Below are 19,890 nucleotides of genomic sequence, written 5' to 3'. Positions count from 1 at the left end.
AACAAAACAAAACACATCTTTGAAGGTCAGGCTCCATGCAAGGATATCTGAATGGCATTGGTTTGTCTACCAACATTCTTACTTAAATGTTAATGAAATTTATAAATCTTTTTTTTTTTTAATGTTTTATTCACTCATTCATGAAAGTCAGAGAGAGAGAGAGAGAGGCAGAGGCAGAGGGAGAAGCAGGCTCCCCGCCTAGCAGGGAGCCCGATGCGGGACTCGATCCCAGGACCCCAGGATCATGACCTGAGCCGAAGGCAGACGCTTAACCATCTGAGCCACCCAGGTGCCCCTAAACGTTAATGAAATTTAAAACTCAGTGCCAGTGAAATGAAATTTGGTTTTCTGACCTTTTGTGACACTTAAGGTTAGAAACTAATACAAAGATGTAAAAAAAAGAAACCAAATATTTTCAACAAAGTAATTTATTTTTTCCTGAGAGACTAAATTCAGTACAGTATTTGTTTTCAAAACATCCAACATGTCTTATGTCAAACTTAACCACTTCCTATGCAGTGAGTGTGGTGGGGTGATCTATTTTATTTGACTACCCTCAATGTAATTCATTCGGGTAGTTCTAAAGCGTATCAGTGATCAAAATGTTTCTCCCTACAGTTACTCCTGCATTCTCAATCAGTTTCTTCCGCACATCATCTAAAGAAAATTTATGTGGTGTGATTACACTCTTTAATACCAAGATTTCTAAAACTAGGAAAAACACCAACATTTAAAACATCAGTGTTTCTAGTCAAGGATAGTTCAATTAAATTTCATCAATACATTATATTATAGTTTAACTCATGGAGAAATGTTAAAACCCAAGATCTTCTGAGTCACATAATACCAACATTTCATATTAATGAATAAATTACTCGGGTTTCATACAAAGATATTAAGTGATGAGAAACAGAAAAAGCCAAGCTTTCAAAAGCTTTTAAAAAAAATACAGAAGCAAACTAATGAACACAACTACACAAAATATACACTAACCAATTGCAAACTAAACTAAAGATTAACCTTAAAAAAATACATTTTAGAACTTCGTGATACCCTCATAAAATGCAGCAAACTAAGGGTATTAAAACAATAGTCATTATTTTAGTTACTGTGCATCAACTCTAAAAGATCCAGATAAAGGAAATTTGTTTTTGATTCAGTTTAAATACTTTAAAATTGGAAATATGTAATAATTGATAGTATAATTAAATTTTAAAGAATATACACAAATGATTTGAACAGGTTTTATATTCAGTAACTTGCATGGTTTTTACACTGGCACTTTTATCACTAATTTAGGAGAATCAGATGCATTTCCCTCCATATACTTAGGCACTAAGATTTCAAATTTATAAATATGGTAGTATTTTAAATATTAAATTTTTACATGAATATTGGGTTCATCCTTGTTTTCCTTTGTTTCCTAGGTATTATCCAGTTTTGTAAGGAAAACACTTTTATATCACAATCAAAACTTGTCTTGGTTACTAGACTGTAGCCATAATTGGGTTACAGTCACTTAGATGCATTATTTGGAATTATACTTACTAAGGCAGACCTAAATGAAACTTATCTTCTAGAACAATTTCACATTCGCATTTACCTGCACTGCAGAATGGGCTTAAGCAATATTTTAGCTGTTAGGAAATATTTAATTTACTTAAACTTGTTATTTTTGGCTACTCGGAACTCCTAGAGTAGTCAACTTTCCCTTTGAGTTCACTTTAAACTATATCTGATTCATTCCAAATAGAAGATTTTTAAATAGAAGTTAGACTTCATTAAGGTATTAACTTTAAATCTGAAAGAAAATTAATGTATTGAAATTTTCAAGTGTGACAAGTTCATTAAAATTTTTTAGCATGTCTTGATACATTTACTTATCAGCTTTTTATTCTTCTTTCTGCTGGCATTTCCTTAATGTTTGTTTGCTTCACCTCTCTGGTTCATTGGATTGCTACTATTTATGTTTTCATGGACTTTATCCTCATAGTTTACTATATCTTGTAAAGCCTTTTCCACATCTGTTTGGCCAGCTGTACTGGCTGTTTTTGGCAAGGTCATCTGCAGTGCACACCACAGGGTAGTGCGTGCTTTCCGAGTAGCCACACACATCTCTTTAATTGCTGAAGCAAGGGCAAAAACATCTGTAAAAAAACCATTCAGGGTCAGTTCATATTAGATACCTTTTATATATTCCTTAACTCTTAAAAAAGCCCAATGTTGTACTATTAAATTATCAAACATTATTTTTATAAAAGAAGGATGGCTATTGACCGAGTGGGTTAAAGTATTTGACTTAATATTTAAAATTGTTGATACTGTATTTCTGACTTACAGTACAATGACTATGCTTTGGGTAGAATACAGACTTTGACAGAGTTATAATTAAATGGGTAAAATTAACAAAACTGATCAAAGTACTTTTAGAGTAAATTATTTGGGCATCATTTACCAATTTATTCTTTAGCTAAATGTAAATTTTAGAAATCCAACCTTTTAACTTCAGAATCTGATTTTAACAACATTCAAAGGATCTCACTGCCTTATCAAAAGAATATGCATTACCGCTTATACCTCTGTCATCTTGGCATCTAGGAACTCCTTGCCTTTGCCGATTTGAAGCATTAACAATTTCATCCTTTCTACGTGACTGTACAATGTGAATGGACTCCAGGTGTCTATCAAGAGCAGTAGAGATACTGGCATGAAGGGGAGAGCTTCGAAGACGTTCCATTTTGCCTAGTAGAGTCTCAACCTGAGGGAAACATTTTAAATTTTGATAAGGCATGTAACCATACTGCCCTGTCTTTTAGTTAAGAACAAATCTTCAATGAAGCAGAATAGAGATGAGGGCAATAATATTCATCTAATAAATAACTGAATGCCTGCTGTGTCCTGATACCATGCTGGGGAAAACAAAGATATAAAGCCAGTCTTTTGTACCTCCTTGTTTCAGTCAGTAATCAGTTACTGGGAATAAGCAACTGTTAAAAAAATTGAACATTCAAACATTTCCATGTCACTGACAATAAGTGCAAATTTAAGATCTAAGATTGTTTTTGGCAAATAAGAGAACAGCCTGCAAATAGAACATTTTTAGAAGGTACTGTAATCTAAAGGGAAAAAAAAATTGAGCTAAAAGGGAGAAGTCCTAGATTGATTAATCCTGACCTTGGCAAGTCCTTTCTGGGCTTCCAGTATTCTCCTTTTGGAAATCAGAAATATTCAGATCATACTGACTAGTGGTAGTTTTAAGGAATCCCTAATCCAGTGTATCAGTAAGGGGAGTATATTTTCTAGTTGTATATACCTAACTTGTCTCAAATTCTAAACTTGAAAGGTATATAAGGAAAGAGAACTTTTTCAATAATTAGGATTTGAACATGAAGTAAATACAGTAATTGCCTTTGGGAGCTAAATGTTTTAAAATTCACAAATTAGGGGCGCCTGGGTGGCTCAGTCGTTAAGGGTCTGCCTTTGGCTCAGGTCATGATCCTAGGGTCGTGGGATCGAGCCTCACATCGGACTCCCTACTCCGCGGGAGGCCTGCTTCTCCCTCTCCCACTTCCCCTGCTTGTGTTCCTGCTCTCGCTGTCAAATAAATAAGTAAAAAATCTTTAAAAAAATAATAAAATTCACAAATTAAAAATCACAAAATTCACATAAGAACTTGGTGTTCAGTGATTGGAGAGAGTAAGAAAATATCTCTCAATTAAGAAGCTAATGGCAAGACGAACCATGAGAGACGATGGACTCTGAAAAACAAACTGAGGGTTCTAGAGGGGAGGGGGGTGGGAAGATGGGTTAGCCTGGTGATGGGTATTAAGGAGGGCACGTTCTGCATGGAGCACTGGGTGTTATGCACAAACAATGAATCATGGAACACTACATCTAAAACGAATGATGTAATGTATGGGGATTAACATAATAAAAAAATTAAAAAAAAAAAAAAAGCTAATGGCAACTGAATGAATGCCTCTAACCTCACACTCATATCAAGTTTCTTTGGAGTCCACTTCAGGTCCATGGAGAAAACACAAGTATATAGGTATTAAATGTAAACTAATTATATATTTTTAAAATACAAATCATTTTGAATAAACGATAAGTATAAAGAAAGAAATGTGCACAGGTGATTTTTAATAAACTTTTAAAAGTTTTTTTTTCAGAATTGTATAAAACCAGAAAACTAGAAAGTAGTACATGTAAAAATATTTTTGCCCTTTGTGATCATCGGTCTAATGTTGCTAAGTACAGATAAAACAAATTTTTACAACAGCTATAAACATAACCTAAAATAATGTGAAGCATAAGCAAAGCTGGAAAAAGTTTATTAAGTTTGCAGTCCTTTGATATATTGCCTAGACATGTACTGAAGAAAAGGAATTTTAACTTGGAAGAGTCTTAAGAGAAAATAATGAAATACTGAAGTTGTTTTTTTTTTCTTTTCTTTTTTGGAAGTTTTTATTAACATAACATTTGGCTGTAACCCATGTTGGTATCTGCTATACCACTGATAAATCCATTGTACAAATTTATAAATTTGATATAGAATTTTTTTTTAAAGATTTTATTTATTTATTTGAGAGAGAGAGAATGAGAGACAGAGAGTATGAGAGGGAAGGGGATCAGAGGGAGAAGCAGACCCCCTGCTGAGCAGGGAGCCCGATGCGGGACTCGATCCAGGGACTCCAGGATCATGACCTGAGCTGAAAGCAGTCGCTTAACCAACTGAGCCACCCAGGTGCCCTTGATATAGAATTTCAACTGACCAACTGAAAGCTAGGTAAAATCAATCTTTTTCCACTGAAGTAGTTCATATCTATATTTTAAAGACAGCAAGGTACAAGAAACTGATGTTCAATAAAATACACTCCACTATGTTGATTTTTCTAATTCCTAAAATGGCTTTTATTCAATCACAGAAACAAGCTGTCTTTACTGCATGCTTTTTCCCAGGAATATTTTTTTTTTCAGTTTATTTATTTTTTTAAGTAATCTCTACGCTCAACATGGGGCTCAAACCCACAACTCTGAGATCAAGAGTCAAACGCTCCTCTGACTGAGCCAGCCAGGCGCCCCTCCCAAGAATCTTGTATCATATTTTATTTGGAAAACAGCATAAGTTTTTAAGAGAGAAAGGTCAAAAAAGAGAAATTTTGGGGCGCCTGGGTGGCTCAGTTGGTTAAGCGACTGCCTTCGGCTCAGGTCATGATCCTGGAGTCCCTGGATCGAGTCCCGTATCGGGCTCCCTGCTCGGCGGGGAGTCTGCTTCTCCCTCTGACCCTCCCCCCTCCTCTCATGTGCTCTCTCTCATTCTCTCTCTCTCAAATAAATAAAATCTTAAAAAAAAAAAAGAAATTTTACCCTGCTCTATTAAATTCTAGAAAATTCTGAAATTACAAAGGAAATAACAGGAATAATCATTTGTTTAATTACAAAGTGACCTAACATCAGGATTCTTTATATTTGAAGTGATATACTAATTTTCTAAAACAAGAGTATTTTACAAAATTATGCATACCTATATTCTTCAGCATTTAATACCTTGCTGGATATATTTAATGTTTGTTGAATAACTCAAGAGTACAGGGTTAAGAAAATGAAATACAGTAATTACCTGTTGATTTACCATTTTGTATAATGCAAACACAGCTTGCTCATCAAGCTAGAAAACAAATGTTTGTGTCTAAGAAATGGGACTTTCTTTATAAATAATATTCAAAATTATTTTTGCTTTAAAATTCTTTCTATTGAGGATTAGCTCTTCGTTAACTTGGGTTTCTTAAAGAGGAACCATTTAAGTTACTAAACCTACTTTTTAAATCATTAAGGGAGTGCTATTTCCCCTTCCCTAATTATTAATCATAGTTCTAGGACCAAACATGGAAAAGAATATATTTCAGAGAGTTATGCATAAATGTGATTTAAAAATCCTTCAGAACTCTGACTTGTTTTAAAATTTTATCAAACAATTAAAAAATCCATTATTGGGTGTTTTTACAGCTTACTCTGGCTTGTTCCCGAAGTTCATCCACAATTAAGCGATCAACTCGAGATGGGTTGGAGGTCAGCCTTGGAATTGGGGTGTTGTTAGTACTGGATACTTTTTTTCCTGGGTAATTCTTGGCCAGGGCCAATTCAGTCTGTAAAAAATTATGTAACTTTTAGATGCTGAACTTTCTAAATATGATTCAATACTGAATAACATTTCTCCTAGGCCTAAGAAATAAATTGAAAATCACAACTTTAAAATTGTTTCAGTTTCAAAAAGCAACAAATACAAACCACAATACCACCATATTTTTCTATCATATTTAATGCATATAAAATACCCAAAGGCTCCAACAGCTTAATATTTAATTAAAAGAACTTAAAAAAAAAAAAAGTATTTTGGGACGCCTGGGTGGCCCGGTCAGTTAAGCGTCTGCCCTCAGCTCAGGTCGTGATCTCGGGGTCCTGGGATCGAGTCCCTCATCGGGCTTCCTGCTCAGTGCGGAGTCTGCTTCTCCCTCTGCCTGCTGTTCCCCCTGCTTGTACACACTCTCTCTCTCTCAAGTAAATAAAATCTTTTAAAAAATTTAAAAAAGGATTTTATTATTTTTTAAAGATTTTATTCACTTATTTGAGAGAGTTAGTGAGAGAGAGATAGAGTGCATGAGATGGGGTAAGGTCAGAGAGAGAGGCAGACTTCCCACTGAGAAGGGAGCCCGATGCAGGACTCGATCCTGAGACTCCAGGATCATCACCCAGGCCGAAGGCAGCCGCTTAACCAACTGAGCCCCCCAGGTGCCCCAAAAAGGATTTTATTTTTAAGTAGTCTCTACACCCAACTTGAGGCTCAAACTCATAACCCTGAGATCAAGAGTCACATACTCTTCCAACTGAGCCAGGCAGGCACCCCAAAAGAAGTAAACTTTTAACCCATTAAGGAAAAAGTCTTCATAGGCGAAATAAACTTTACATAAATAATGATTTTTTTTAAGCTTGAAGCTTAAGTCATCTAATTAACTCCTTATAGTCAAATACTTAACAAATACTGTACATTATAGAATTCAGCTTAGAAATAACACTCAAACTACTCTAACAAACAAAATGAGGAGAGGCAGAGGGAACATCCTAAGTTACTCCTAAATGATTAGCTTTGTGTTACCTTTTTTCTCTCCTTTTCTAATGCTCTCCATTGTTCATAGCACTCTTCTAGTCGAATATGAAGTTCACTGGCTGGTCCACTACGGGTTTTAATTGGTCTTTGAAATCCAAAAGTTGGCACGAAACCAGAAAAGGAATTATCACCATACATCATATCATTAAAATAAGGGTATAAATGGCTTAAGTCATCATAAGAAAACAAATCATAAGAATCCAACAGTGGAACAACTGAATGGCCAAATGGGTGAGTGGATCTTAGGGGAAACCCATTTGAACCAAGTGGTTGAAAACTCTGATTATGCCTTAAATCTCCCATCATATAATTATTAGAAAAGCATGACGCCTGTGCGCGATTCACACGGCTATTAATACTGTTGTCTCCACTTCCCTGTCTGTGGCTATTAAAATGACCCTGTGACTCCAACAGATCTTGATACGTATTTTGAGATAAGCCATCTAAGTGCTTTGGACCTTCCTCAGGATCATAATGTCCACTCTGAGGCTTAGCTTGAAAATTATGTTTGTTTATATTTTCAATGATCCCATACTGCTGAGCTGAATAGTTATCACAAAATCCATTTGGTTGCTTTATTTTTTTATCAGTAACTGATTCAAAGAGATTTTCTTCTCCAGTCTTTGTCAGTCCTTCCATGTGATTGACAGATTGAATTCTTTCTGCACCATTGTAACTGAAATCAAAACTAGAAAATGCTGAAGGGTTTTCTTGGCAATACTTCTGAAATAAACTGCTATTTGGGGTTAAATTTGTGGATGACAGTTGGGGGAAATCTGAAGAATGGCTAGAACCTTTTGAAGCTACACTTAAGTGACTATTTAATTTCATCAAGTTACCTTGATTCCGATAAGGAATAGGAGTGTTATTTTTTGTTTGGACATTCATCCAAGTTGGTCTGTTTAAGTTGATACCTCCTGAAGATGTTGCTGAGTTTGATAATAAATTGACAGATTTAAAATACTCAGAATTTGGGGGCTCAGGTTTAGTAAACTGTTGTTTTTCTGTGACATTAGCAAAATCATTATTAGGTGGACAAGCTGTGTGAGGTTTCAGTCCAAATTCTGATTTTAAGCCAAAATCAGCAGTGAATGCTGCTTCCTTTGCAAACTGCTTTTCTGTCAGATGTGGTGTGGTTTTTGGAAATGTGAAATTCTGCTGGTCAGGTATTGTCTCCTCCATTTTTTTCTGATTTGCTGGTTTAACCTGAAATAACTTTGTGTAGGTGTCTGCTTCTACAGTTGGTGTTTCAGGTGTGCCATTGGCTAATTTTTTACTATCCTGGACACTAAAATTTGAACACTTATTAAGCTTAGCCTTATTAGGATGAACATACTCTGGGTATCTACAATAATCTGCATTTTCATTGTATCTATTAAATTGAGAAAGAAACATCTCTGCCCTTTTCTGCTGTAATGGTGCTTCAAGACCTTTAGGACATATTTTCTCTCTTCCATAAAGGTAAGTATCAACTCCTGATTCTTTCATGATGTCAGACAGACCAGTTTGTGATGTAAAACAGTTTTTGATAAATGGATAATCTTGGAATGTTGTCTTAGCTGTATCATTTGTCTGGATATTGTAACAGTTAGAATGATCACTTCGTGAGGGGTACATCCATTGTTCTTCAAGGTCTAAACCAGTAAATCCATGATAAAGTTCATCTATTTTTTGTTGTGGTGTTAGATTACTATTATGCAGGTATTGCTTTTCCACTGCTGACACAGATTCACCACTATAAAAAGCTTGCTGAGAGATGGCTGTATCTATTGGCCTTTTGGTTTCTGTTAAGAGGTCATGGTGATCTGCAAATCTGCTTGTGTTCATTGGCCAAACTGACTTTAAATTGGAGGAGCAGGTCCTAGAACAAGTAAATATATTTAATTACAACTTAGCTTTTAAATGACTTTATTTCCTTAGTGGAGAAGGTAGGACAGGTTTTCAAAACATTTATATCACCTCACTGCCCCATCATCTATCTAATCCTTTCTAATTTTGACTTATAAACAACTATTACATCCAAATAATTTTCTATCACTTGAAATGTGTCACATGCTACATAAATATTCATTTTAATCTTAATATGTCTACAGTATACTTTCCCAAGAGGCATTAACTAAGGCCTGAGGCTGGTGACTGCATGATCTTGCATCAATTATTTATCTATAATAAGCAGAAAACAAAGTAAGTTTTTCCTTTAATTAGGTTATTATATAATACAAAAATGTTGTTGACTGCAATTTTTTAAATGAAAAAGATGTACTTTGCTGAAACTATTACTGAAATTAAAATATTTTAATTGGTTACATGTGTGCTGCATATTTCCCTATCTATGAAATAGGGCATTTGGGTAATATGGCTTCCACACCCCCCAAAACAATCAAAGTGTATTTTAAAAATTTTTACCATATGAATAAAGTCCATACATATTTCTGCATAGCAGTAATGATAGTTTTATTCTTTGGGATATATCTATAAAAGCTCTTTGGAATTTATACTCTTTAAGCCAAACTTTAGCTCATAAACTCGAGGGAAATAGCTCTGAATTATGCAAGAATAATTTTCCAAATGAAAGTTCTTAACAGTAAATTAAATTTCAGTATGAAACTTCCATTGTATGGTAAGTACCTCATCAAAATCAAGGCTGTTAGATACAAACATGTGAATTAAGATGTCTATTATCAGATGATCCTTCATTAAGTAAAAATATAGTAATCTAGTATATGTGAATTTAAAAGCTTACTATATACCATATGGCTTATGTAATATACTAACCCCTCAGCAAAATATGGCTGTGACTTATCTTGTTCTTCCAAAATATTAGACACAAGTCCATATAAGTCTGTTTCACTGCCATAGTCATTTCTTTCCGTTTGAATCCTAAAAGTAAATGAATATCACATGTAAATTCTTTTCCTCATGCTGAAATACAATATATTGATTTCTATTTCCAGACTTATCATACCATTATTTTTCTATAAAATATTTGGATTGGATTTGTATCATCATTTCAAATAAAGAGGGAACAGGAACTCAAGAATATTTTCCACGTTAAGCATAGTGCCTATGCTATGTAAGTGTTTCTCCTTCATTTCAAATCCTATGTCTAGTTCACAGTGTACGCTTAACTCTTATTTCTCCAAAACACATGCTATTCATTTTAGGTTCCAAGATATAAATCTCTAACCTATGATGTTTTAGACAGACTTGGCACTATGGCTGCTTCTAAAAGCATATCTGGTCCCATTATACATTATTCCATCAACACTTGCTCAGTTTCTTCATTTGTGATTTGAAAACCCTATGAATCTGCTGCTCTATTTTTGTGACTCTAGACCAAACGTTGGGTTTAAAAAGTGAAATGAAATATGGTCATCCTAGATACCACACCAATATTGCAGTTGTCCCTTAAATGTAACCGATTTATGGGCTATCCCAAATCCTTACTAAAGTAACCAGAGCTCCATGTACCTGAAATCGTGTCTTGTGACTACCACTGTCTAAATAATACAAAATGTAAAAACCACAAGGAGACTGAAATTAGTGCCTTTTACCTCCTATGTATTTAAAGTAATTTGTTCCTAGAAGTAATATGTTGCTTTAGGTTGTAACCTCTTGTTTTCTCATATTTTATTTTTAACATTTCACGTGTTAGGACATTTTAGAAATAAAAATACCTTATATTTGCATAACACTCAAACATTTCATTGATCTTCATAACATAGGATGGGCAGGTATTAGTAATCATTAAGCTACCGAAGAATGAGCATTTGAGATTTTAAGAAACTTGTATTTTGCCAGTGTATATGATTTGCCAAACTGTACACTTGCTGAACAAGTGGTCTGCCTACAAATCTAATGCTTTTTCCACTATGTTGTGTTATTTCAAAAAGATTCAATGTAAAGTTTTTTTGAATAATAATATATTAGTACATATCTAAAAAAACTCAATGTAATATATACTAAACTATTAATAGTTATTATTAGGAAGTGTTAAAAGTTAAGGTGAACTTCTGCTTTCTTTTGTATATTTCTGTAAAGTCTGAATTTTTTCAATGAACATAGATCAACTTAAAAAATATTTTTGTAGAATTATATATTAGTCTTTCTAATAAAATCACTATTTCATAGAACTTACCAATTTTCAAATTATTAACATTTAAAAAAAAAATTTTAAGTAATTTCTAGGGGCGCCTGGGTGACGCAGTGGTTTAGGAGACCAACTCTTGGTTTTAGCTCAGGTCGTGATCTCAGGGTGGTGAGATCGAGCCCCATGCTGGGGCGTGGAACCTGCTTAAGATTCTCTCCCTCTCCCTCTGCCCCTCCCACTTGTGCTCCTGCTCTAAAAATCAATCAATCAATCAATCTTTTTAAAAAAAGTAATCTCTACACCCAACATGAGGCTTGAACTCACAACACTGAGATCAAGAGTCACATGCTCTACCAATTGAGTCACTAAAAAGTTTTATTAATTAAAAAATATTAAAATTGGGGAGCCTGGCTGGCTCAGTCGATGAAACATGTGGCTCTTGATCTCAGGGTCCTAAGTTCGAGCCCCACACTGGGCACATAATTTCTTTTTTTTCTTTTTTTTTTAAAGATTTTATTTATTCATGAGAGACAGAGAGAGAGGCAGAGGGAGAAGCAGGCTCCCAAGGAGCAGAGAGCCCGATGCGGAACTCGATCCCAGGACCCTGGGATCATGACCTGAGCTGAAGGCAGACGCTTAACCATCTGAGCCACCCAGGCGCCCTGGGCACATAATTTCTTAAAAAAAAAAAAAAGAATAAACATATAAGACTTTTTAAATAATTATTTTCCACTTAAACTAAAGATGTATCAACCTCTATCAACTGCTCCCTTATATACAATTAAAATAAAGGTAGATGCCATTCCCTTAGGCTTCTCTTTGCAACAGGCTCCCATAATATCCTATACTTTTTCTTTTAAACCTCACTATACTTGTGCCCAGCAAGTCATCATCATCATCATTACTGTAAGATCTACAAAGGTAGGGATAATATTTGCCATGTTAATTCTAGTATCCCCAAGAGGAGAGATCTGGCATAGAGTAGGCCTTTATTATTAATGGAATAAAAAAATAACTAAAAGTATCTTATATTCGATAAAATTCCATTTGTTGTATACTTGTGAAGGAAATAATCACTGAAAATTTAGAACTGGATGAAAAAAATAGATAAAAAATTATAACTCATTTATATAAGCTATCCTTAGAGGAATTTAAGATCTACTCACTAAGTGTTGCCTCTAATGAATTAAAAAAAAGAGTAATGAGCTAAAAATTATATACACATAACTGCCCAGTTTAGGGTTTCTAAAAGTTTAATAAACATAAAATTGTAATGTCATGACATTAAAGTGCTGATATAGGGAACAAAGAGCTAATACAACTGGGTTCCTATGTAATCAAACTTAAAAAAAACTTCATTTAACCTGAAAAATCTGATTTATTAATTTACCTGTTCTTTACATTGATCTGAGAATTAGAAGGCTGTTTAATATCATCTCCATAAGTAGACCATGGTGCATAGAAAAGTGAAGAATCTACAGAACTTGAATATTCTGCTGATGAAGAAAGTGGAGTATAGGTCTGCCGTAGGTCAACACTGTCTTCACTCTGAAATTTTAAAGACATGTTTGCATATCAGACACATCAAAATTACATTTATTACAGAATATTAGTGAAATCATAAGAAATTAGAGGAAATAACACATGTGTAAGAGCTGGAAGACTTAAAATCTAGACTTAGCCACTTAAGCTTGTTTTCTACTAGGGGTTGGTGAATTTTTTCTGTAAAGGGACAGATAATAAATATTTTAGGGTTTTCTAGCTGTTATGGTCTCTGTTGAAACTCCTCAGCTCTGCTATTCTAGCACCAAAGCAAACTACAGACAATATGTAAAGGGCATAGCTGTGTTCCAATAAGATTTTGTTTATACAATCAGGCACTCAGCAGATCTGATCTGTACTTGTTGCTTATCCCTGGTATGAAACACCTACAGTTACTGCACTTCTAACTTCTTTGAACAGATGAGCATTGTGTGGACACTAGCAGTGTTATTTTCAAGAAATTATTTGTAAAATTCTAATGCCCCCAATCTGTGAAAAAAGTGAATGTCATTTATTTATATAGAATTTTCAAATAACATATTCATTCAACCTGTGACATGAATACTCTATTTTAAAAAGAGGGAAACTGAGGCTACAGGTTACTGAGCGGATAGGTGACACAACTAAACCCAAACTCAAGGCCTTACTCCTACCGTAGGACCTTTTATTTATTTTTTTTTTTTCTGTAGGACCTTTTAAATAATATCTTCAATTTTCAGCCTAGTTTCTATTGCCAAGAGATATTATAAAGATGATGATACATAAAATTTTATGATCTCTTTAGAAATTTAAAGGCTATTACTACAATTAGAAGAAAAATACAAGCTCATTTTTCTTTTTTTGTGAATACTTCTATAATGAACTTTGAGTAAATAAGGTAAAAAATTTGAATTTTAAGATTTTATTGATTTAAAATACTGCCTCGTGGGGCACCTGGGTGGCTCAGTTGGTTAAGCGTCTGCCTTCGGCTCAGGTCATGATCCCAGGGTCCTAGGATCGAGCCCCGCATCGGGCTCCTTGCTCAGCGGGGAGCCTGCTTCTCCCTCTCCTTCTGCCTGTCGCTCCCCCTGCTGTGCTTTCTCTCCCTCTGTCAAATAAATAAATGGAATCTTTAAAAAAATAAAAATAAAATAAAATACTGCCTCTTTCCAAAAGGGATGTTCAGTGAAAATAATTTTAGATACTTAAAATAGAATGAATTTAACAAATTATATGAAGATTAAACTTAGATGTATTTTATTCTAGAAAATGCTTCTTTAAAGTCTGAAAGTATAGATTCACAATTTTTAACTCTCCAAATGAAACCTGAGATGTAATAACTATAAACATCCAGATATAGTAGAAATGGTATTTTCTTATAAATACAGAGAAAATATAATCCTGACTGAAAATATTTTCCAATTGCTTTTATACTCAATCAAAATTTATATAAAGAGAGAAGACATAGTTAGATCAAAGAATTCTAAATTTTTGTTTATCATAGACATAATTGAAATGTAACTCTTTAAACATAAAAGAGTTTATACTATACCAAAAAATATGAAAATCTCTTTCAATCACCCATTTTTAAGAATCTCAAATATTTTACAACCATTTGTTTAAATTCTGGTTATGACTGCTATTTGAAAACTACACATTATAACTGTCTTGTTTATATACATCATGCTGACTATTCTGAAGCTGCAGAAACGGAGGTACCAAAGTAATTTTGCTAAGTGTGTCACTAAAAAAATACTTTTCCAGAATTTCTTAGTTAGCAATAACTTTTACAAAGGCTTTTATCTTTAGAACCTTTCATCATTTTATTCCTTTTCTGAAGATTTTATCATAGGCTCACCTTAACTCTCTTTTCGGTGTGAAACATCCAAAGTGCTGTAAGTAATTGTTCATCTTTTTAAGATAGTGACTTAAAAGAAGTATTTTCAGATTATGCAATATCAAACAAGATATACAGTATTTGAAACTAACTGTATTTTAGGAGCATTCTTTCAAATTCATTTTACATTTTAAAGTAAGATTTGAGGATTAGAAAAATTAACTCCTTTTGTAAGATTGATTTCAATTTTGTATTCTAGGATAAAAGCAGCAGCTAAAGTAAACATGGTGGATTCAAACATAATTATACTTTAAATATCTGGATCCTTTTCAGTTAAAACATTTATGCGAATTAAATATGCAAATGCTTGGGGATGGCATATTAATCAGTCTAAATAACTGCAAAATGTATCACTTATATCCTTGCTATAGTTAATTGATTGAAATTAAATCCAAGTAAATTTTAGGAGCTGTATAAACATTGTAGAGAACAGTGGAATGCTGGTCTTGGCAGTGAAAAGACCTGTGTTCCACTTGGGCTTTGTCACTTAAAGCATGAATCAAGCTCTCTGAGCCTCAGTTTCTCAGTCTGTACACTAGATGTAATACTATACAAAGTTGTATTATGGATTAGATAAAATTATTTATTTTGGGATATTGTTATAATTAAAAGTATAACAATATCAACACTGATGTTCCGGTTAAATAATTTCAAATGAAAATGACTTACCCTACCCTAAGCCTAATTTAATATGATTAATAAAACTAAATGTTTTAGGTGAGGTGAAAGGCAGCATGTCATCTAAGACACAGTTACGGCCAGAAAGTGAAGGAGTACAGAAAAATTTCACCTTCAAATGATCAAAAGTATGTTTGTGCTGACTTGCTTGCAATAAATGCTTGAAGGAAAAACTATTTTATTGTCTTACTAAGTAAATCGGGATTTTCTTACATTTCTGGCCTCATGTTACACTGAGAACAAAATGATACCAACAATCAATGGAAAAATCTTCCTCAACTTGTTTTCCAAGCAAAATATGTATTGGGCAGACTCTACTGAAAATGTTACCGGCTGAGAGAAAGAAAAGGAAGAAAGGGAACAAAGAAAAAGAAAGAAAATGTTCCTGGCTTTTTGGTCCTAAACTTGGGAGAAATTTAAACACCTAAGTGAATGGGCTCAGGTAAACGACTTTGATTTCGGAAAAAAAATCCCCTAACAAAGGATGGACCTGCGATTTGTAGCAATCGTAGAAGGAAGTGGAGCCAGTCAGCATCACGCTGTTGAACACATCCGTTAGTCTACTGCTGGGGTCCGCACCGAGGTTCCAGCAGCGATTCGCACCTCCGCGGAACGCCACCTTGGGCTGCACAAGACAGGGGTGGGAAGCGGCAGAGGCATCACGCAGCGCAGAGCCCGGGCTGGAAGGGCGGACGCCTGTCGCACCGCCGCTGTTCGCGCACCTCAACTCGGAATCCGCTCCGAGCCCACCGATCCCGGGGCCCGCGCCTCTGTCCCGGGGATTCCCTCTCTGCCTTCGGGCCCTCTGCCGGCCGGCCCCAAGGCGCCGCCCTCGACGGCCCCGACAGGCCCACCACGCCCGCGGCCACCCTGTCGGGCCTCAGCGCCGCGACCGCCCGACGTGGAGGAGGCGGCGGCAGCCCGGGCGTCGCGGCCACTGAAGCCCCTGCAGCCGCGCCGGTCCGTCCTGTCAGCCCACGCCGAGCCCCCCAAGCCCGGGCCCGCCGGCCGCCGCGCCCCCCGCCCGCCCCCGCCCCGCGGCCCGGGTGCCCCGTCGGGGCTTCTCCCCGGCGACCTGCCCTCTCCCGCCCGGCCGCCGTCTCCTCAGAGAACCGCGTCTGGGGACGCGCCCGCTCCTCTGCGACTCCTCACCGTCGCCATCCTCCAAGCCCGGCCGCCTCCCAGACCCTGACCGTCCCCACCGGTTACCTCAAGTCCCTCCCTCAGGCCTGGGGGGTGAGGGGCCGGGCAAGTGTCTCCGCCTCTCACCTCCATGAGGCCCCCCAGCCCCTCCTGGACTAGGTACAGCTCCCGGGGTACGGGGGTGAGGGGGGCGTCGAGGCCCGGCTCCCTCAGCCCGCACGCCGCCGCTGCTGCCGCTGCCGCTGCCGCCGCCGCCGCCGCCGCCGCCCCGGGCGCTGCCTGGAGCCGGTCTGGGGGGGGGGGGGCGTAGCGGGGAGGGAGGGGCGGGGGGAGAGGCCGTTACATTGCCTACCCCTGGCTCGCGACCCGGCACGCGACCCCGCACCGGCCTGCCACGCCCCACCCCACCCCCTCGTGTGAGGCCCGCCCCTCGCTTCGCACCTCCTCATTGGCCCGCTGCCCAACCAATAGGCAACCGCCTCCAGGTCCTGTTACCCACAGAGACAAGGCCAAGAAGGGGCCGTTAGCTGACCTCGCTCTTCCGTAGCTTCTGAGCCTTTCCCGCTCAAAGTAAACCTGTTCGGGATTGGCCCTGACTGGCAAGCAGCAGCCCGATGGTTGGCTAATAGGGCAGCAGAGGGGCGGGGCGTGGAAGGTGGGGAGGGAGCGCGGGCCTACCGGATAGGAGAAGTGATGGAAGTGGTCGGAAGATATGAGAAGTCGCTCAGCAACTGGCTGTTAATCCTAAACCTAACGCTGCGCACCTTGTGCATTTCGTTTTTGTCCCTTGGTCCCTCCCCTAACTCCCAGAATCCTTTGGAGGGGCCAAGAGAATAATAGATGTGCTCATTTACGGAAGGTGAGGAACCCGTCATGGGATTGGGTGTTGTTGGGACTACCCCCCCCACCCCTTCCGAGGGAGAGCCGCGCTCTGTTCTAGGCCCCAGGCCACAACGAGGGTGGAAAGCGTTTTGGTGTTAATGGAACTCTTGAACAAAGTTCACGCTGACCTGCACCAGACAAGCCATTTACGTGGGCAGTCCCATTTGAAGATAGGATAATCTCAGAGAAATGCTAAATGTTGTGGGCATTGAAATATTGAAGATGAGAATCATAAACGCTGCAAACGCCTTTAAGGTGTTTATGTTTAAAATCAAAACTTGAGGGCGCTCGCGCCTGGGTGGCTCAGTTGGTTAAGCAACTGCCTTCGGCTCAGGTCATGATCCTGGAGTCCCGGGATCGAGTCCTGCATTGGGCTCCCTGCTCAGCAGGGAGTCTGCTTCTCCCTCTCCCGCTCCCCCCTCTTGTGCTCTCTCTCTCTCTCTCTCAAATAAATAAATAAAATCTTTAAAAAAAATTAAAAAAATAAAATAAAATAAAAACTTGAGAAGCGCTCAGTAAAGTGGAAGATGTTCTTTTAATTCAAAAGCAAATGGAGATGGTATAGGGGGACAAGTTTTATTGGCCCATACTATCCCTGGAGTGAGTTTGGATGTCTACCCAGCTTTGATCTGAGAAAGCTGACCAGGTGAGGTGGCTGTACCAATTACATTTCTTTCCCTACTTCACCCTTAAAGTTGCTGATGTGGAGCTCATCCTCCCCTTGCAGGAAGGAGTTCTGTACCCCCTTCCCTCCCCCATTGTACCCCAAAGAAGTTTGAAAAAGTATGAATCCTCTTATGTATCTTTTTTGCTGTAATAAGATATACATAAAATTTACCATTTTAGTCATTTTCAAGTGTACAATTCAGTGGGGTTAAGTACATTCATAATGTTGTGCGACCATCACCGCTATCCATTTCCAGATAATTTTCATTATCTCAAACAGAAACTCTGTACTCAATAAACAGTAACTCCCTACTTCCTCTCCCCCATCCACTGATAACCTCAATACTAATTTCTGTCACTAAGATTTTGCCTATTCTAGGTACCTCACATAAGTAGAATCATAAAATATTTGTCCCTTTGTGACTGTCTTATTCATTAGCAATGTCAAGGTTCATCAATATTGTTGCATGTGTCAGAACTTCATTCCTTTTCTTGGCTGAATCATATTCCACTGTACATGTAAACCACATTTTGTCCATCCATTTATCTGTTGATGGACACTTGGGATGTTTTCACTTTTTCACTATTGTGAATAATGTTGCTCTGAACATTAGTATACAAGTATCTGATTTTTTTTTTTTCATTCTTTTGGGTATATACCTTAGAGTGGAATGGGTCAAAAGGTAATTCTGTTTAACATTTTGAGGAACACCAAACTGTTCCACAGCATCTGCACCATTTATAGTCCCATCAGCAATGCACCATGGCAATTTCTCCACTTGTTTTCCTTTTTTAAAAAAAATAGTAGCCATTGTAGAGGGTGTTTTGCAGTGTCTCATTGTGCTTTTGATTTGTATTTCCCTATGACTAATGATTTGAAGCATCTCTTCATATGCTTATTGGCCATTTGTATATTTTCTATGGAGAAATATCTATTCAGGTCCTTTGCTCATTTTTTGAGATTGTACTATCTTGTTTAATATTGGTATAGCTTGTTTTGGAAATGAAGGTTATAGGAAAAATTAACACTCCATTGAACTCAAGTGAACACATTGCTAAAGGGAACACTTTGGTTATGGAGCAGGGCAAGTATTTTGTATGTAGGTAGTACTTTCAGCTCTTTTATTTCTTTTTGGGGAGATCTTATTTTGGATGTGTATGGTGGGGGGAGGATTGAGTTCACAATCTTACCCAAAGATATATACAGACCTCAGATTAAAATGAGAAGGAGTTATGGGGCACCTGGGTGGCGAAGTTGGTTGAGTGTCTGACTGTTGGTTTCGGCTCAGGTTGTGATCTCATGTGGTGAGATCAAGTCCCATATAGGGCTCTGCACTCCATGAGTAGTCTGATTGAGATTCTCTCTCCCTCTCCCCTTTCCCAACCCACCCCCCACCCCGGGAGTGCATGTGCACATGCTATCTCTTTCAAATAAATAAATAAATAAATAAAAGGGATGCCTGGGTGGCTCAGTCAGTTGAGCGTCCAACTTTTGGTTTTGGCTCAGGTCACGATCTCAGGGTCTGGGGATTAAGCCCTGCGTCGGGCTCTGTGCTCAGTGCAATGACTGCTTGTTCCTCTCTCTGCTCCCCCCCATGCTTGCTTGCTCTGTCTCTAAAATAAAGAAATAAAATCTTTAAAAAAATGAGAAAGATGGGGCACCTGGGTGGCGCAGTCGTTTGAGAGTTCTGGGATCGAGCCCTATGCCAGGCTCCCTGCTCGGTGGGGAGCCTGCTTCTCCCTCTCCCTCTGCGGCTCCCCTTGCTTGTGCTCTCTCTCTCTCTGTCAAATAAATAAATAAAATCTTTAAAAATAAATAAATAAGTAAAAAATGAGAAGGAGTTA

At 37.7% G+C, this 19,890-nt stretch overlaps 1 protein-coding gene across 2 annotated transcripts; it reads right to left on the bottom strand.

Annotated features, from left to right (window-relative positions):
• Window positions 1-318: 318 nt before the first annotated feature.
• Window positions 319-17,362, bottom strand: MEIOC (meiosis specific with coiled-coil domain). 2 transcript variants are annotated; one of them, XM_064582133.1, is made up of 8 exons: window positions 16,564-17,362; window positions 15,845-15,979; window positions 12,649-12,806; window positions 9,944-10,048; window positions 7,157-9,029; window positions 6,015-6,149; window positions 2,578-2,758; window positions 319-2,147 (listed from the first exon to the last, which is right to left on the bottom strand). In XM_064582133.1, the coding sequence occupies exons 1-8, from the start codon at window positions 16,627-16,629 to the stop codon at window positions 1,918-1,920; spliced, it is 2,883 nt and encodes a 960-aa protein (XP_064438203.1). In that variant the 5' UTR covers window positions 16,630-17,362; the 3' UTR covers window positions 319-1,917. The 2 variants fall into 2 exon arrangements, with proteins under 2 accessions (XP_064438203.1, XP_064438202.1); XM_064582132.1 differs by having other exon boundaries at window positions 7,157-7,253; window positions 16,624-17,362.
• Between the last annotated feature and the right edge of the window lie 2,528 nt (window positions 17,363-19,890).

The sequence above is a fragment of the Mirounga angustirostris genome, unplaced genomic scaffold (assembly GCF_029215605.1).
Source record: "Mirounga angustirostris isolate CCGP_5_RB_7025 unplaced genomic scaffold, mMirAng1.0.hap1 SCAF_17, whole genome shotgun sequence".
Classification (NCBI taxonomy): domain Eukaryota; kingdom Metazoa; phylum Chordata; class Mammalia; order Carnivora; family Phocidae; genus Mirounga; species Mirounga angustirostris.
The sequence above is the reverse complement of the archived record's forward strand: the minus strand, read 5'-3'. Positions and strand labels throughout refer to the sequence as shown.